Source organism: Choloepus didactylus, chromosome 9 (assembly GCF_015220235.1).
Source record: "Choloepus didactylus isolate mChoDid1 chromosome 9, mChoDid1.pri, whole genome shotgun sequence".
Taxonomy (NCBI): Eukaryota; Metazoa; Chordata; class Mammalia; order Pilosa; family Megalonychidae; genus Choloepus; species Choloepus didactylus.
In genome coordinates this window covers 64629717-64649813 of record NC_051315.1, presented here as the reverse complement: position 1 = coordinate 64649813, position 20097 = coordinate 64629717, and the positions used below count along the sequence as shown (strand labels likewise).

Genomic DNA, 20097 nt, shown 5'->3' with positions numbered 1-20097 from the left:
TGCCTTTATATTCAATGATAAGTGTTACTGTGATGTAGGTATTGTGATGTAGATATTAAGTAGTTAACCCAAAGATAAGTCCCCTTCTTCCATTGAGCACATATTCTAGTGGTAGTGACAGAAGCATGACTCTAACAGGTTTCATTTGGATTATTATAGTGTTCTTTCCCCTTCCTCACAGGCAGCATGATACAGCTGGGTGTGAATGAAGAAGTGGAACCGTTTCTCTAGATATGTTTTGCCTGGGACAAGGGAGGAAACTTTGTTCTTCTTATCTCCTGTACCGGATAGTCCTTTATTCAAGGACTCAGCTAGTTACACATTTCCCCACAGGAATTACCCAATTTTTAGGTTGAAGGCACTCTTGAAACCACATTTATAAGCAAAATTATGAAAAATATTTTTATCCAAGCATTGTTGGCTTATTTGGATGAGCATCTATTCACCACTAGGTGGAGCTTCAGAGAATGTAAGGTGAAGTATTGGCAAAGTTTAAAAATGGGCCGTTGACCTGAGTAGCTCCTGTATGCTGTAATTGTTCTTAAAGTAATATTAGAAAAGTAAGTTATTAAGTAATGTAAGAGGGAGTTGCTTAAATAGATCAATGACATTATGGGTTAAGTAGATTTTGAAGAATTAGTCTGAGAACCTGACCACCACTGGTTATATTTTTTAAAAAAAGGAAGCCTTCTGAATAATATTTTGAAATAATCGATCTCATGTTTCTCATCAGACTTCCAAAGTAAGGATTTTTACTCCTTTAATGAGTGTCCTTCTACCACAGTCCCAAGACTGAATTAAATATTTCTTCCTATTTCATCCTATTTGTGTTGGAATTGGATATTTTAATAACTATACTTAAGCATTCATATGACATGTTCACATTTCAGGGGTAGGACTGTATCTATTATAAAAATTCTTGATAGAAACTGGGTTTTTGGATGACAATGTTACAAAGTGTGTAACTATTTGAGTGTTTTTATTTTATACTGTTTCAAAACTATTTTAACTGTGAAACTATTTTGTTTTTCAGTATCGTTGCCCTGAAAATGAGGATGTGATAAGTTGTTCAACTTATGAAATTCAAGTTACCTGTGAATTCTGCCAGGTATATTTGGAATATTTGGTATTTTTAGCCATTTTTCATGTTTTGAATTATGGAAGTTTTCACAGTATTTTTCTAGATAAATAGTTCAGTGTTTTTTCCCATCAATGAGAAAACACTTATGTAGTGTGTAGTATAGTAGTTTAGCTGATGTTCCTATTGTGATTTTTGTTTGGGGTTGTTTGTTTGGTTGGTTGGTTCACCATTTGGGTTATGCAGGTCCATGAATTTTTTTTATTATTATTATTATTTTTTATTCTAGTAACATAACCTAAAATTTCTCCTTTTAATGATATTCAAATATTTAACTATGTCATTAATTATGTTCACATTGTTGTGCTGCCATTACCACCATTCATTACCAAAACTTTTCCATCTTCCTAATTAGAAACTCTGGACATTCAAAGCCTTAACTCCGTGTTCCCTACTCCTGGTAACCTATATTTTAGATTCTGACTCTGTGAGTTTGCTTATTCTAATTATTTCTTATCAGCACACATAGAATATTTGTCCTTTTGTGTCTGGCTTATTTCACTCAATTTGATGTCTTCAAGGTTCACTCATGTTGTCACATGTATCAGAACTTCATTCTTTTTTATGGTGAAAGAATATTCCATAGTGTGTCTATAACACATTTTGTTTATTCATCAGTTGATAAATACTTGGGTGATTCCATCTTTCAACAATTGTGAATAATGCTGCTATGAACATCAGTGTGAAATCATCTGTTGGGTTCTCTGTTTTCAGTTATTTTGGGTATATTCCTAGAAGTGGGATTACCAGCTCATATGGTAATTCTATGCTTAACTTTCTGAGGAAGTGCTAAATTGTCTTCCAAAGTGGTTGCACCGTTTTATATTCCCACCAGCAATGAATGAGTGTTCCTATTTCTCCACATCCTCTACACATTTGTAATTTAACATTTTTAAAACAGTAGCTATTCTAATGGCTGTGAAACGGTATCTCATTGTGCTTTTGATTTTTATTTCCCTAATGGCTAATGATATTGAGCATCTTGTCATGTGCTTTTTGGCCATTTGTGTGTCTTCTTTGGAGAAATGTCTATTTAAGTCTTTTTATGTATTTATGTTTTTACTCACTCATCATACAGTTCATCCAAAGTGAACAGTCAGTGGCTTTCTATATAATCACAGAGCTGTGCTTTCATTGCCACAATCAATCTTAGAACATTTTCATAGCTCCAAAAAACCCCATGCTCCTTATCCTCTCCCCTCCATTATTGACACTTAGCATCGGTGTGGTACCTTTGTTATAATTGATGGAAGAACATTAAGATGTTACTGTTAACTATAGTCTATAGATTGCATTAGGTGTATTTTTTCCCATATACCACCTATTATTAACACCTTCTAGTTGTGACATACATTTATTCTAATTCATGGGAGAACATGCTTGTATTTGTAAAATTAACCACTGTCATCATCCACAACAGAGTTCACTATGTTATACAGTCCCTTGTTTCATCCTCTAGCTGTCCTTCTAGTGAAATACACGACCCTAAACTTCCCCGTTCAACCACAATCTACCTATGATTCAGCACTCTTTATTTAAACGCATGAAAATGTACTACCATCACCTCCATCCATTTGAAAAATTTATTGTCAACCTTATTTTAAGATTCTGCACAAATTAAGCTTTAGTTCCCCATTCTCTCTCCTCGTTCTATCTACCTATATTCTAGATATTCACTTCATGAGTTTGCACACTATTTAGTTCATATTGGTGATATCATACAATATTTGTCTTTTTGTGTCTGGCTTATTTCACGCAACATAATGTCCTCAAAGTTCATCCTTGTTGTTGCATGTATTAGGGCTTCATTCCTTCTTACAGCTTAAGAAATAGTCAATCGTATATATGTACTACATCTTGTTTATCCATTCATCAACTGATGGACACTTAGGTTGTTTCCATCGTTCGGCAATTGTGAATAATGCTGCTATGAAGAGCAGTGTGCAAATGTCTGTTCACATCCCTGCTTTCGGTTCTTCTGGGTATATACCTAACCATGAAATTGCTGGATCGAATGGCAGTTCTATATTTAGCTTCCTGAGGAACTGCCAAATTGTCTTCCACAGCAGCTATTCCATTTGACATTCCTACCAGCAGTGAGTAAGTGTTCCTATTTCTCCATATCCTTTCCAGCTATTGTATTTTTCTGTTTGTTTAATAGTGGCCATTTTAGTAGGTATGAAATGATGTCTCATTGTAGTTTTGATTTGCATTTCCCTAATAGCTAGTAATGTTGAGCATCTTTTCATGTGCCTTTTAGCCGTTTGTATTTCCTCTTTGGAAAAATGTCTATTCATGTCTTTTGCCCATTCTTTAATGGGGTTGTTTGTCTTTTTATTGTTGAATAGTAGGATTTCTTTATATATTCTGGATATTAAACCCTTATTGGATTTTCCAAATATTTTCTCCTCTTACCTTCCAAATAAATTGGATAATTGGCTTTCCATTTCTGCGAAGTAGGCTGTTGGAATTTGATTGGGATTACATTGAATCTGTAAATTGCTTTGGGTAGAATTGACAACAATATTTAATCTTTCCAATCCATGAACATGGAATGTGTTCCCATTTGTTTAGGTCTTTGATTTCTTTTAGAAATGTTCTGTAGTTTTCTGTGTTCTAGTCCTTTACCTCCTAGGTTAGATTTTCTCTTTTAGTCCTTTTATTTTAGTGGGGTTGGTAATAATGTCCCCTTTTTTTATTTCTGATTTTAGTTATTGTTCCAGTTTGCTAATGCTGCCATTTTGCAAAACACCGGAAATGGATTGGCTTATATAAAGGAGGCTTATTTGGTTACAGAGTTACAGTTTTAAGGCCATAATAGTGTCCAAGGTAAAGGCATCAACAATAGGGTACCTTCACTGGAGAAAGACTGTTGGTGTCTGGAAAACATCTGTTAGCTAGAAAGACACATAGCTGTGTCTGCTTGCTCCAGGGTTACGTTTCACAGTGGTGTTCTCCAGAATGTCAGCATCAGCCTTCAACAGCCATCTTCAAAATGTATCTCTATTTCAAATGGAGTTGAGAGGTCACTCTGGCGAACATTCTTACACACCATATAGATAACACTTTTTAGGTTTTAATATATTGGAATAACTTAGAAGTAAATACCTGAAACTACCAAACTCCAACCCAGTAGCCTTGACTCTTGAAGATGATTGTATAACAATGTAGCTTACAAGGGGTGACAGTGTGATTGTGAAAACCCTGTGGATTGCACTCCCTTTATCCAGGTGTATGGATGGATGAGTAGAAAAATAGGGACAAAACCTAAATGGGATGAGGGGATGATTTTGGTGTTCTTTTTTTATTTTTATTTTTTATTCTGATTCTGATTCTTTTCTGGTGTAAAGAAAATGTTCAAAAATGATTGGGGTGATGAATGCACAACTATAGGATGGTGCTGTGAACAGTTGATATTACACCATGGATGATTGTATGGTACGTGTGCAGCTCCGTGGTCCTTCTGTTTGTGAGCTCTTTTATAAGACTCGAGTGAATTAGTCACAACTCACGCTGAATGGGTGGGGCCACACCTCCATGGAAATAATCTAATCAAAGGTATTACCCACAGTTGAGTGGGTCACATCTCCATGGAAACAAACTAATCCAAAGATTTCAACCTAATCAACACTAAAATGTCTGCCCCCACAAGATTGCATCAAAGAACATGGCGTTTTGGGGGACATAATGTATCCAAACCGGCAGAGTCATTTATGTTCTCTTTTTTTTTCTTGTCGGTCTAGCTAGAGGTTTGTCAATTTTATTGATCTTTTTTATGAACCAACTTTTGGTTTTGTTGATACTCTCTTTTTTTTCTCTCTATTTCATTTATTTCCACTCTAATCTTTGTTGTTTCCTTTCTTCTGTTTGCTTTGGATTTAGTTTGCTCTTCTTTTTCTAGTTCTTCCATTTTTGAGGTTAGGTCTCTGATTTGAAGTCTTTCTCTTTTTTTAAGGTAAGCATTTAGAGCTATAAAATTCCCTTTCAGCACTGCCTTCGCTGCATCACATAAGTTTTGGCGTGTTGTATTTTCATTTTTGTTTGCCTCAAAATACTTCCTAATTTTGTTTCTGATTTCCTCTTTAACCCATTGATTGTTTAAAGAATATGTTGGTTAAATTCCACATTTTGTGAATTTTCCATTTCTCCCTCTGTTTTTGACTTCTAGCATCATTCCATTGTGGTTGGAGAATATGTATTGTATAATTTAAATATTTTTTAATTTATTGAGACTTTTTTGGTGACCCAACATATGGTCTATCGTAGAGAATGATCCATGTACACTAGAGAAGAATGTGTATTCTGTTTTTATTGAATGAAGTGTTATATATGTGGCTGTTAACATCTAGTTGGTTTAGAGTATCGTTCAAGTCTTGTACTCCTTATTGATCTTCTAACTAGATGTTCTATCCATTTTCAAGAGTGGTATATTAAAGTCTCCTACCATTAATATAGATCTGTCAATTCCTCCCTTCAAATCTGTGAGCATTTGCTTCAGATACAATTTCGGGGCTTTGCTATTAGGTACATATATCTTTATAAATGTTATGTCTTCTGTCTAACACCTTTATCAGTATATAGTGACCCTCTTTGTCCTTCGTAACAGTTTTTGACTTAGTATCTGTTTTAGCCGATAATAGTGTAACTACCCTAGCTCACTTTTGGTTATTATATGCATGGTATATATTTTTTCCATCTTTTTACTTTCAGCCTACTTATGTCTTTGAATTTTAGGTGAGTCTCTTATAGATTCCTATTGTGAAAAGCTCTGTGGAAAAATGTCCCTATATTCCAGCATTTCCCAAATTTGCTTGACCAGGTGCTTTTTTTCCATAACAGCTACAGATATCCCTATTGAATATGCTTTGGGAAACATTGCTCTAAAGGGTTAATAGCTAGTGTTGACAAAGGAACATGTTACAGAATTTTAGTTGAGTCAAATGTAGTAGCTAAAGAAAACAAACATAATATGAAAACCTGTAAGTTGATGGCAGGAATAGTTGGGAAATTTAATATAAATTGAAGTTAAAAAGTAGGAACGTCATCTTGACTCAAAAATGTGTTTGGTTTGGGGAGATGAAAAAGTTTTATTAATGGATGGTGGTGATGGTAACACAACATTGTAAAAGTAATTATAATTCCACGGAATTGCACACTTCAAATGATTAAAATGGAAAATTTATGTTAGAAATAAATTGGGGGTAGTAAAAAAAAGTCTTTTTGTAATTATTTTGTTTGAATCAGATGTTACATTTGGTTAATCTTTCTTAGATCTCTTAATTTGAGTTCACCCTACCTTCTTTTTTTTTTTTTTTTTTTTCCCCTTTCATTACATTTATTTGTTGAAGAGACCTGTCATTTGTCCCATAGAATTTCTCAATATTGGATTTGGCTGATTACATCCTGATGGTGTTGTTTGACACATTTCTTCTGAATTTCCTTGTAATTGAGTCTAGAGAGGCTTAATTCAATTTCAGGTTTCACTTTTTTTTTGCAAGAATTCTTCTTATGTACTTTCTATGGCATTGTATCAGGAGGCATATAATGTCAGTTTGTCCCAATTTTAGTGATGTTAAAATTTAAGACTAACCTATAGTCAGGTGTTGCCAGCCTGCTCCAACCATTATAAAGTTCCCCATCACCTTTTCTCTTAATGGTTTTACCAGACATTAATGATAGTTGCTTAGGTTCATTATTTCATTGGGGATAAAGGTGATTTTCTAATCATCTCATTCTTCCTGCATTTATTAGTTGAAATTCTTCTACAAAGAATTTTTCTTTCATGTATTATTTGGTTACTGAAATACAATTCATGCAGAAAGGCCAACATAAAATGCTGATGTTCTCACTTTGTTTACCAATTTTCAGTTGAGGGGAGTTTTTTAATTGTTTGGTTGTATGACTTTCTTTAGAAGGAAGTTCTTTCTTCAGAGAACTCCCTAGTGGTGTGCTGTCTACCAGAGTTTCTTTGAATCTCTTATTCCACCTCTACATAGAGTCCCTTGAGGTTCAGTCATTTTTAAAATACACGTATTCTTTCATTGTTTTCCCTTTTTTTATGTAGTTTTTGACCTCAAATCAGAAAAATTAAGTTTTCCTGAAACACAGTATCTTGATAAAGTTACCTGTACAACTTTTTTCTTGTATCTTAGTGTTTGGTTAGATATATTATTTCATTTTTTTAGCTTTTTGCTTTTTATTGAGATACAACTTATATAGAATAAAGTGCACTGTATAGAGTAAATTTACTTTATCAATCTTTTCTTTTATGGACTATGCCTTTTGTGTCCTATTTCAGAAACCTTTGCCTATCCCAAATCATAAAGATTTTTCCTGTTTTGTTTTTTTTTTCCTTTTAGAAACTTCATTACTTTCCCTTTCATATTTAGATTTGTGTCTACTGCGATTTAATTTCTGGTATGATGTGAGATAGAGGTGATGGTTCATTTTTTTTTCCTTCTAAATATTCAACTGACATAGAATTAAAGGCTGTGAAAAGTACTGCAAAAAATGAAGCCCACATACTACAGCATTTCCTAAATTTGTTTGGCCATAGACCATTTTTTCTATAACAGCTATTAATATGCCTATAGGATATGATTTGGGAACCACTGATAGGAAGAAAATGAAGGATTAGTAAACTAGTGTTGAAAGGAGAATAATATTACAATGTTATTAGTCAAGTAAAATACTACTGCTATATGAACTTTTTAACACCAGTTATTGGAAAGATTATCCTTTCTCCACTGAAACACATAAAACTTGCTTAGATTTGTTTTGTTACTGTATTTTATCTCTGTTTTGGGTGGAATTGTTATCTTACATTGAGTCTTCTAATTAGTTAACATATTATATCCTCCTTTATTTGGGCCTTCTTTGATTTCTTGTGGAAATTTTTTTCCTGGTAGATATTTCAAAAAAAGGATATTATGAATCATTATGTTTTACATTTTAAAATTTGATAAAATGGCAGAAGTTTTTGAGAACAAAATTGATACATGAAAAGAATAACCCCGAATAGTTTGTATCTGTGAAAGATATTAAATTTGTAATTTTATGAACTTCTCACCATGAAAACCTCAAGGTCAGATAGTGTCATTGATGAATTCCTCCAACATTTAAGGAAGAATTAATATGAATCTTACACAGATTCTCCCAGAGAATACAAGAGTTAATATGTGTCATGTCTTTTATAAAGACAATATAACCTTCATACTTAAAGTATGTAAAAATCCTAGTCAAAATATTAGCAAATAGAATCTGGTGTTAGATAAAGAGAATAGTACATTATAACCATGTGGGATTTATTCCAGAAATTCAGGTTAGATTATCAATAGAAAATCTTTCAGTATAATTTACATTAAAATATTAAAAGACAAAAAATATAATCCTCTCAAAAGATGCAGTAAAAGCATTTGATACAGTTCAATACCTATCCATGATTAAAACTCTCAGGACACTAGGGATAGAAGGAAACTTCATCTTAATCTGATAAATGGTGTGTATAAAAAATCTGCAACTAATATCATACTTTAGTTGAATGTGTTCTCCCTGAGATTGAGATGTATTTTCAAAGGCTGTACAAAAAATACTTAAAATGTGGTTCAAGAATCTGGTACCTGAGATCATTTCAGAACAGGTGTGGTGTCAAAACCATTTTCATAATAAATCTAAGATGTTGTTTGCCTATTTTCTACTCTGATTCTCTCACAAGCTTACAGTATACTTTTCTTGAAGCTACACTACAGTGATACCACAACAGATTGAATGCAGGAAGCAAATATGAATCCAGCTGACTTTTCTATTAAACCAAACATTAGAGATTTGCAAAAATGTAAAATAATGCCTCTCTTTTCCCTAAATTTTTTTTGAAAAATATATTTAGTTTTCGTACAAATTTTATTCGTATTAATATATAAGTTCATTGTTTTTTAAATAATATTTTAAGAATTTCTCAGTTTTAATTTCTGATGTGGTCAATATTGATAGGTAATGCATGTAAACAGAAGTTCTTTGGGCAGGGATCCTCAGGTTTTTAAAAGTGCAAAGGACGCTGTTTAAGATCTGCTGGATTTATTATCAATTTATACAAATTTAATTTAGTGGGTAATCAGAGCCAGTCTTATAGAGTAATTTTGTTCATATTTATACATTTTCATGCCACTATGCCTTGGTTTGTAAAAATTTAAGAAGCACTTAAGGAGGCCCTGTCCTGATTAAGATGGTGAAGTGAGATGCTTTAGGGCTCCATCCCCCACAGAAGCTTTGAACACAGCATGAACTGGCAGAGACATCTCTCTAAGTTCCGGAAATAAAAAACTGTTTTTAAAGGGCAAATGCCAAATCAAGAAAAAGGCTATTAAAAGGCAGAAGAATCTCCTGGAGCCCCAGTTGGCTGTCTCCTCTACCATCCCTCACTGGTTTGGCACAGAGTTAGCCTGTGATCTCAGTGCCTGGATTCCTGGTTCCCATTCCAGAGGAAGCAGAGTAACCCTGTGTACATACTGGGAGCATGTATATCTAGCCATTCTGTCTGGTGGTGGCCTGAGGGACTCCAGGACTTGGCCTGTATGAAGAAGGCAACTCATTGAGCACTCCTACTCTCCTTTGGAGAGCAGTAAAGTTGTGCTGCCTGTAGGACATACAGTGCAGTGCCCAGGACCATAGGAAACTGTTTCCTAGGGAAGAGGGGTACTTGGAATTGGGTATACAGGGGAATTCCTAGGGTCACATGTGCATGCCCAAGACGAGGCATGCGCAGAAAGGATCAGGGAGGCTCCTACACTTTCACCTGGTCCTATTCTCTAAACTCACTGTGTAAATAAATCTTGAAAGAGAGTACTCACACAGGTCAATCTGCAAAGGCTGGGAAAGGTGTTTTCTATTTTTTCTTCCTTCCTTCCTTTTTTCTTTTTGGTTAGCTCCTGGCATTCAAGGAAAGCTCTGCCATACTAGCTGGATACAGGTTAAAGAGCAGATATCTCAGGGTTCGAATTCCATAAATAATACATTAAAATATCAAAATGTCCAGGTTTCAACAAAAAGTTACAACACGCAAAGAAACAGGAAGTGATGGCCTAGGCAGAGGAGAAGATTAAAGCATTAGAAACCATTAATGAGGAGGACCAGACCTGAGACATACCAGACAAAGATTTTTAAAAATGGTCCTAAATAGGCTCAAGGAGCTAAAAGAAGACACGGACAAATAACTAAAGGAAATCAGGAAAACCATAGATGAACACAAAATATCAATAGAGAGATGGAAACTGTGGAAAGGAAACCAAGCTGGCGACCCCAGTAACAGAAATTAAAACTTCCTTAGAGGTATTCAACAGCAGATTAGAGTTGACAGAAAAAAGAGTCAGAGAACTTAAGGGAAAACAATTGAAATCATTCAGCCTGAGGCTGATCTTGCTTGGAGGGCTGATCTTGCTTGGAGGGCTAAGATCTGAAGAGACCACCAAAGCAGAGTCAATTTGCAAAGACTAAAATGTGCCTTTTGCTTTGGCTTGTTTAAAATAAGCTCCTGGCTTTCAAGAAAACCTGTCATAGCAGTAGCTGGATACAAACTTAAGTAACAGAGAGCTCAGGGATTAAATCCCAGAGTGAACACTAAAATATTAAAATGTACAGTGTGCAAAAAAAGATTACAAGACAGACAGAAACAGGAAATGATGGCCCATCTAAAGGAACAAGGTAAAAATCTAGAAACCATCAATGAAGAGGACCAGCCTCTGAACTTAGCAGACAGAGACTTTAAAATAACAATCTTCAGTATGCTCAAGGAGATAACAGAAAATACAGAGAAAGAACTAAAGGATATGAAGAAAATAATGAATGAACAATATGGGAGTCTCTCTAGAACTGACTCTTAACATAATGTTTTCTTAATGTAATTTTATTGAAATATATTCACATACAATGCAATCATCCAAAGTGTACAACAGTTCACAGTTTCATCATATAGTTGTGCATTCAACACCACAATCAATTTTTGAACATTTTCATTACTCCAAAAAATAAAAAATTTTTAATTGAAATATATTCACATACCATACAGTCATCCAAAGTGTGAAACAGTTGTTCACAGTATCATCATATAGTTGTCCATTCATTACCACAATCAATTTTTGGAAATTGTTACTTCAAAAAATAAAAATAAGAATAAAAATTAAAGTAAAAACACCCAAAATGTCCCATACCCCCATCCTCCATATTATTCATTTACTTTTTGTCCCCATTTTTCTACTCATTTGTCCATACACTGGGTAAAGGGAGTATGAGCCATAAGGTTTTCACAATCACACGGTCACACCATATAAGCTATGTAGTTATATGAGCACCTTCAAGAATCAAGGATAGTGGATTGCCGTTCAACAGTTTCAGATATTTCCTTCTAACTATTCTAATAAACTAAAAACAAAAAAGGGATATCCTCCTAAGCTGGTGGTCCCCAAAGCTTGCAAGAATATCAGGAATTCCCGAGCTGGGGAGTTCAATATTTCCACATTTTTCCACAGTACCTCAAGGGGGCTTTGCAAATACTTTTTATTCTCTGCCCAAATTACTCTGAGTCGTATCAGGGCTTCATGCTAACCTGTGCAAACCAACAAGGTTCCACTCCCTAAAAGTTCCATGTAATTATCGCATTTGAGTAAATTGACCATACAAGTTAAATTATATAGTGTGCTACAGAAAATATAGATTTTGCACCATGTAACCATCTCTTCCTTTGGTCCCACACAGAAGCCAAATTCTTATTAAAACATGGTTAATATCGTCCTCTACCCTTGTACCAGTTTGAATGTATTATGTCCCCCAAACGCCATTATCTTTGATGTAATCTTGTGTGGGCAGACATTATCAGTGTTGATTAGATTTCTTTGAGTGTTTCTTTGGAGATGTGCCCCACCCAGCTGTGGGTGATGACTCTGATTAGATATTTCCATGGAGGTGTCGCGCTACCCATTCAGGGTGGGCCTTGATCAGTGGAGCCATGTAAATGAGCTGATGGGCAGAGGGAACTCAATGCAGCTGTGAGTGATGTTTTGAAGAGGAGCTACAGCCAAGAGGGACACTTTGAAGAAAGCACAGGAGCTGCAGATGAGAGACAGTTTGAAGACGGCCATTGAAAGCAGACTCTTGCTCTGGAGAAGCTGAGAGAGGACGAATATCCCAAGTGCAACTAAGAGTGACATTTTTGAGGAACTGCAGCCTAGAGAGGAACGTTCTGGGAGAAAGCCATTTTGAAACCAGAACTTTGGAGCAGACACCAGCCACATGCCTTCCCAGCTAACAGAGGTTTTCCGGACACCACTGGCCATCCTCCAGTGAAAGTACCCAATTGCTTATGTGTTACCTTGGACACTTTATGGCCTTAAGACTGTAACTGTGTAACCAAATAAACCCCTTTTTATAAAAGCCAATCCATGTCTGGTGTTTTGCATTCTGGCAGCATTAGCAAACTAGAACAACCCTTTAGTCTGATCTACCCCAATCTCAACCAAGTCCATTTCGTTCATGTCTACAATCGAAGGCTGATCTCCTTTTCAGCCTTTTTAACAGTTGATTCATGGGGCAATGCCGACACTCACAGCTGCTGAACTCTGGCTCTGAGTCTCAGGTGCCACACAGACACCCGAAGCTCCAGGAACTAACCATGACACAAACGAACAGCTCAGAATCTCAAATTTTAGAGATAACTGTTACAACTCATGAAAAAATGTGACTGCTATAAGAACTTACAATCTGGGAACCTTCACATAAGCCTTCCCCTTATAACCCATGCTTCCAGATTCAATTCTCAGAGTTTACACATTATTGTTAGTGCATGTTAGTGAGGCATTATAATGTCTGTCTTTTCATTTCTGGCTTATTTCACTCAACCTACTGTCTTCATGGTCCATTCACCTAGTTCCATACCTCACAATTTCATAACTTCTTGCTGCTCCCTCATGCAAACATTCTTATATTAGTACATTTAATCACACTCATTGACTACTTTAGGTTTCACTAAGTTATACAGTCCCAGTCTTTATCTTTTATCTTTCCTTCTGGTATCATACAGACCCCTAACCTTCCACTTTCAGCTGTATTCACAGTCATCTTTTTTCAGTGTACTTATAATATTGTGCTACCATCACACAGTATTGTGCTATCCATTTCTGGGTCTATGCAATTAATTCTCTAGAGCATTCTATACTCCTTCAACATCAAATGTCCAATATCTACTCTCTTTAGAAAATCTCCTGATATCTTCATTTCTACACTCTTCTCCAAACCTCTCTATCCTGTCTTTTCCTATCTGTTTGTAGCACTCCTTTAAGTATTTCCTGTAAAGGAGGTCTCCTGTTCATGAACTCTCTCAGTGTCTGTTTATCTGTAAATATTATAAACTCTCCCTCATTTTTTTAATCTTCATTTTATTGAGATATATTCACATACCACGCAGTCATACAAAACAAATCGTACATTCGATTCTTCACAGTACCATTACATAGTTGTACATTCATCACCTAAATCAATCCCTGACACCTTCATTAGCACACGCACAAAAATAACAAGAATAATAATTAAAGTGAAAAAGAGCAATTGAAGTAAAAAAGAACACTGGGTACCTCTGTCTGTTTGTTTGTTTGTTTCCTTCCCCTGTTTTTCTACTCATCCATCATAAACTAGACAAAGTGGAGTGTGGTCCTTATGGCTTTCCCAATCGCATTGTCACCCCTCATAAGCTACATTTTTATACAATTGTCTTTGAGATTCATGGGTTCTGGGTCGTAGTTTGATAGTTTCAGGTATCCACCACCAGCTACCCCAATTCTTTAGAACCTAAAAAGCGTTGTCTAAATTGTGCATGAGAGTGCCCACCACAGTGACCTCTCGGCTCCTTTTGGAATCTCTCTGCCACTGAAGCTTATTTCATTTCCTTTCACATCCCCCCTTTTGGTCAAGAAGATATTCTCCGTCCCACGATGCCAGGTCTACATTCCTCCCCAGGAGTCATATTCCACGTTGCCAGGGAGATTCACTCCCCTGGGTGTCTGATCCCACGTAGAGGGGAGGGCAGTGATTTCACCTTTCAAGTTGGCTTAGCTAGAGAGACAGGGCCACATCTGAGCAACAAAGCGGCATTCGGGAGGACACTCTTAGGCACAATTACAGGGAGGCCTAGCCTCTTCTTTGCAGCAACCGTCTTCCCAAGGGTAAACCCTATGGTAGAGGGCTCAACCCATCAAACCACCAGTCCCTATGTCTGTGGTCATGTTAGCAACCATCAAGGTGGGGTAGGCCAATACCCCTGCATTCTCCTCAGGCTCCTCAAGGGGGCAGTACATATTTTTTTCCCTTTTTTTTTTTTTTTTTTTAACTTTTTTTCCAACTTTAAATCAACTCTATGAAAAAAAAAATTTAAAAAAAAATACAATAAAAGAATATTTCGAAGAGACCATAACAAGGGAGTAAGAAAAAGACAACTAACCTAACTGCTTTACTTCCAACCTGTTCCTACTTTACCCCAAGAAAGTTACCTAATATAGCAACATTTCTGTAAACTTGTTCCTACTATATCCATCAGAAATTAACAGACCATAGTCATTCCTGGGCATCCCCAGAACGTTAAATAGCTTATCTGTTCTTGGATTATTGTTCCCCCTTCCTTAATTGCTCTCTATTGCTAGTTCCGCTACATTCTACATTATAAACCATTTGTTTTACATTTTTCAAAGTTCACATTAGTGGTAGCATATAATATTTCTCTTTTTGTGCCTGGCTTATTTCGCTCAGCATTATGTCTTCAAGGTTCATCCATGTTGTCATGTGCTTCACGAGATTGTTCCTTCTTACTGCCGTGTAGTATTCCATCGTGTGTATATACCACATTTTATTTATCCACTCATCTGTTTTTTTTTTTTTTTTTTTTCATTTTTATTGAGATTGTTCAGATACCATAAAATTATCCAAAGATCCAAAGTATACAATCACTTGCCCCTGGGTACCCTCATACAGCTGTGCATCCATCACACTTAATTTTTGTTCAATTTTTAGAAACTTTTCATTACTCCAGACAAGAAATAAAGTGAAACATGAAAAAAGAAAAAAAGAAAAGGAAACTCTAATCCTCCCCTATCCCTAACCAACCTCCCTCAATTGTTGACTCCTAGTATTGATATAGTACGTTTGTTACTGTTTATGAAAAAATGTTGAAATACTACTAACTGTAGTATATAGTTTGTAATAGGTATATAGTTCTTTCCTATATGCCCCTCTATTATTAACTTCTAGTTGTATTGTCATACATTTGTTCTGGTTCATGAAGTGATTTCTAGTATTTGTACAGTTGATCATGGACATTACCCACCATAAAGAATCAGACAATACCACCAATGTCAAGTGTCTAACATGCCTCCCCTATCCCCCCCTCTTATCTGCATTCACCTTGGTATATCACCTTTGTTACATTAAAGGAAGCATAATACAATGATTCTATTAGTTACAGTCTCTAGTTTATGCTGATTGCATCCCTCCCCCAATGCCTCCCCATTTTTAACACCTTGCAAGGTTGACATTTGCTTGTTCTCCCTTGTAAAAGAACATATTTGTACATTTTATCACAATTGTTGAATACTCTAGATTTCACCAAGTTACACAGTCCCAGTTATTATCTTTTCTCCTTTCTTGTGGTGTCTCACGTGCTCCCCATCTTCCTCTCTCAACCGTATTCATAGTTACCTTTGTTCAGTGTACTTACATTGTTGTGCTACCATCTCCCAAAATTGTGTTCCAAACCACACACTCCTGTCTTCTATCACCCTGTAGTGCTCCCTTTAGTATTTCCTGTAGGGCAGGTATCTTGTTCACAAAGTCTTTCATTGTCTGTTTATCAGAAAATATTTTGAGCTCTCCCTCATATTTGAAGGACAGCTTTGCTGGATACAGGATTCTTGGTTGGTGGTTTTTCTCTTTCAGTATCTTAAACATATCACACCACTTCCTTCTTGCCTCCATGGTTTCTACTGAGAGATCCGCACATAGTCTTATTAAGCTTCCTTTGTATGTAATGGATTGCTTTTCTCTTGCTGCTTTCAGGATTCTCTCTTTGTCTTTGACATTTGATAATCTGATTATTAAGTGTCTTGGCGTAGGCCTATTCATATCTCTTCTGTTTGGAGTACGCTGCGCTTCTTGGATCTGTAATTTTATGTCTTTCTTAAGAGATGGGAAATTTTCATGAATTATTTCCTCTATTATTGCTTCTGCCCCCTTTCCCCTCTCTTCTCCTTCTGGGACACCAATGATACGTACATTATTGTACTTTGTTTCATCTTTGAGTTCCCGGAGACGTTGCTCATATTTTTTCATTCTTTTCTCCATCTGCTCCTTTGTGTGTAGGCTTTCAGGTGTTTTGTTCTCCAGTTCCTGAGTGTTTTCTTCTGCCTCTTGAGATCTGTTGTTGTATGTTTCCATTGTGTCTTTCATCTCTTGTGTTGTGCTTTTCATTTCCATAGATTCTACCAGTAGGTTTTTTGAACTTTTGATTTCTGCCGTATACAGGTCCAGTGCTTCCTTTACAGCCTCTATCTCTTTTGCAATATCTTCTCTAAACTTTTTGAGTTGATTTAGCATTAGTTGTTTAAATTCCTGTATCTCAGTTGAAGTGTACGTTTGTTCCTTTGACTGGGCCATAACTTTGTTTTTCTTAGTGTAGGTTGTAATTTTCTGTTGTCTAGTCATGGTTTCCTTGTTTATCCAAATCAGGTTTTCCCAGACCAGAACAGAGGGAAGAAATATTCAGTATCTGGTTTCCCTGCGGGTGTGTCTTAGAAAATTGCTCCACCCTTTGATGCCTTGGGTCACTGTGCTTTTCTGCCCAGCAGGTGACGCCTGTTAGCCTATAATTCTTGACTGGTGTGAGGAGGTGTGGCTGTGTTCCCCCAGGCTCTGGGGTCTGGTTCTGAATGGAAAGGGCCCCACCCCTTTCCTCCTAGAGAAGACAGAGCCCCCAGGTGGAGGTCATTAGCATTTCAATGGTCTCTCTCTCTGCTTGTGGTGTCTCCGCCCTTCCCCCCCCCCGAGTCACAGCCCTGGAAACTTAAAATGACTGGGGCTTTCTCCACTGAGCCGAAAAAGAAACAGATAGTCCCCTTCAGACCCAGTCAAGGCGACCCTCCGGCTCTCCCAGGTCAGTCGTCACCCAAAGCCTCTGTCTGTTTTTTGGGGCTGCGTACCTGTAGTGAGCAGTTCACACTCGCTACTTAAAACCCCAGTTGGAGCTCAGCTGAGCTGTATTCGCTTGCTGGGAGAGAGCTTCTCTCTGGCACCACGAGGCTCCGCAGCTCGGGCTATGGGGGAGGGGGTCTCAGGACTTGGTTCCACAGGTTTTACTTACAGATTTTATGCTGTGTTCTCGAGATTGTTCCTTCTTACTGCCGTGTAGTATTCCATCGTGTGTATATACCACATTTTATTTATCCACTCATCTGTTGAAGGACATTTGGGTTGTTTCCATCTCTTGGCAATTGTGAATAATGCTGTTATGAACATTGACGTGCAGATATCTGTTCGTGTCACTGCTTTCCGATCTTCCGGGTATATACCGAGAAGTGCAATCGCTGGATCGAATGGTAACTCTATTTCTAGTTTTCTAAGGAATTGCCAGACTGACTTCCAGAGTGGCTGAACCATTATACAGTCCCACCAACAATGAATAAGAGTTCCAGTTTCTCCACATCCTCTCCAACATTTGTAGTTTCCTGTTTGTTTAATGGCAGCCACTCTAACCGGTGTTAGATGGTATCTCATTGTGGTCTTAATTTGCATCTCTCTAATAGCTAGTGAAGCTGAACATTTTTTCATGTGTTTCTTGGCCCTTTGTATTTCCTCTTCAGAGAACTGTCTTTTCATATCTTTTGCCCATTTTATAATTGGGCTGTCTGTACTATTGTCATTGAGTTGTAGGATTTCTTTATATATGCAAGATATCAGTCTTTTGTCAGATACATGGTTTCCAAAAATTTTTTCCCATTGAGTTGGCTGCCTCTTTACCTTTTTGAGAAATTCCTTTGAGGTGCAGAAACTTCTAAGCTTGAGGAGTTCCCATTTATCTATTTTTTCTTTTGTTGCTTGTGCTTTGGGTGTAAAGTCTAGGAAGTGGCCGCCTAATACAAGGTCTTGAAGATGTTTTCCTACATTATCTTCTAGGAGTTCTATGGTACTTTCTTTTATATTGAGATCTTTGGTCCATTTTGAGTTAATTTTTGTGTAGGGGGTGAGGTAGGGGTCCTCTTTCATTCTTTTGGATATGGATATCCAACTCTCCCAGCCCCATTTGTTGAAAAGACCATTATGACTCAGTTCAGTGACTCTGGGGGCCTTATCAAAGATCAGTCGGCCCTAGATCTGAGGGTCTATCTCTGAATTCTCAATTCGATTCCATTGATCTATATGTCTATCTTTGTGCCAGTACCATGCTGTTTTGGCAACTGTGGCTTTATAATAAGCTTCAAAGTCAGGGAGTGTAAGTCCTCCCACTTCGTTTTTCTTTTTTAGAGCGTCTTTAGCAATTCGAGGCATCTTCCCTTTCCAAATAAATTTGATAACTAGCTTTTCCAAGTCTGCAAAGTAGGTTGTTGGAATTTTGATTGGGATTGTATTGAATCTGTAGATGAGTTTGGGTAGAATTGACATCTTAATGACGTTTATTCTTCCTATCCATGAACATGGAATATTTTTCCATCTTTTAAGGTCCCCTTCTATTTCTTTTAGTAGAGTTATGTAGTTTTCTTTGTATAGGTCTTTTACATCTTTGGTTAAGTTTATTCCTAGGTACTTGATTTTTTTAGTTGCTATTGAAAATGGTATCTTTTTCTTGAGTGTCTCTTCAGTTTGTTCATTTCTAGCATATAGAAACATTACTGACTTATGTGCATTAATCTTGTATCCCGCTACTTTGCTAAATTTGTTTATTAGCTCTAGAAGCTGTATCGTCGATTTCTCAGGGTTTTCTAGATATAAGATCATATCATCTGCAAACAATGACAGTTTTACTTCTTCTTTTCCAATTTGGATGCCTTTTATTTCTTTGTCTTGCCAGATTGCCCTGGCTAGCACTTCCAGCACAATGTTGAATAACAGTGGTGACAGCGGGCATCCTTGTCTTGTTCCTGATCTTAGAGGGAAGGCTTTCAGTCTCTCACCATTGAGTATTATGCTGGCTGTGGGTTTTTCATATATGCTCTTTATCATGTTGAGGAAGTTTCCTTCAATTCCTACCTTTTGAAGTGTTTTTATCAAAAAGGGATGTTGGATTTTGTCAAATGCTTTTTCAGCATCTATTGAGATGATCAATTGATTTTTCCCTTTTGACTTGTTAATGTGTTGTAATACATTGATTGATTTTCTTATGTTGAACCATGTTTACATGCCTGGAATGAACCCCACTTGGTCATGGTGTATGATTTTTTTAATGTGTCTTTGGATTCGATTTGCAAGTATTTTGTTGAGGATTTTTGCATCTATATTCATTAGGGAGATTGGCCGGTAGTTTTCCTTTTTTGTAGCATCTTTGCCTGGTTTTGGTATTAGATTGATGTTAGCTTCATAAAATGAGTTAGGTAGTGTTCCATTTTCTTCAATGTTTTGAAAGAGTTTGAGTAAGACTGGTGTCAGTTCTTTCTGGAAAGTTTGGTAGAATTCCCCTGTGAAGCCCCCCTCCCTGACTGCCCAGAAACACGCCCCATATACAGGGCAGGCAACACCAACTACACACGCAAGCTTGGTACACCAATTGGACCCCACAAGACTCACTCCCCCACTCACCAAAAAGGTTAAGCAGGGGAGAACTGGCTTGTGGAGAACAGGTGGCACGTGGATGCCACCTGCTGGTTAGTTAAAGAAAGTGTACTCCACGAAGCTGTAGATCTGATAAATTAGAGATAAGGACTTCAATTGGTCTACAGATC

At 36.8% G+C, this 20097-nt stretch overlaps 1 protein-coding gene across 2 annotated transcripts in view; it reads left to right on the top strand.

Annotated features, from left to right (window-relative positions):
* ATF2 (activating transcription factor 2) overlaps nt 1-20097 on the top strand; it is a 122415-nt gene that overhangs the window by 25047 nt on the left and 77271 nt on the right. For both annotated transcript variants that reach the window (XM_037849244.1, XM_037849243.1), the window contains exon 3: nt 1034-1108. In XM_037849244.1, the coding sequence (XP_037705172.1) occupies nt 1077-1108 (32 nt within the window). In that variant the 5' untranslated portion in view covers nt 1034-1076. The remainder of the gene's footprint in view (nt 1-1033; nt 1109-20097) is intronic.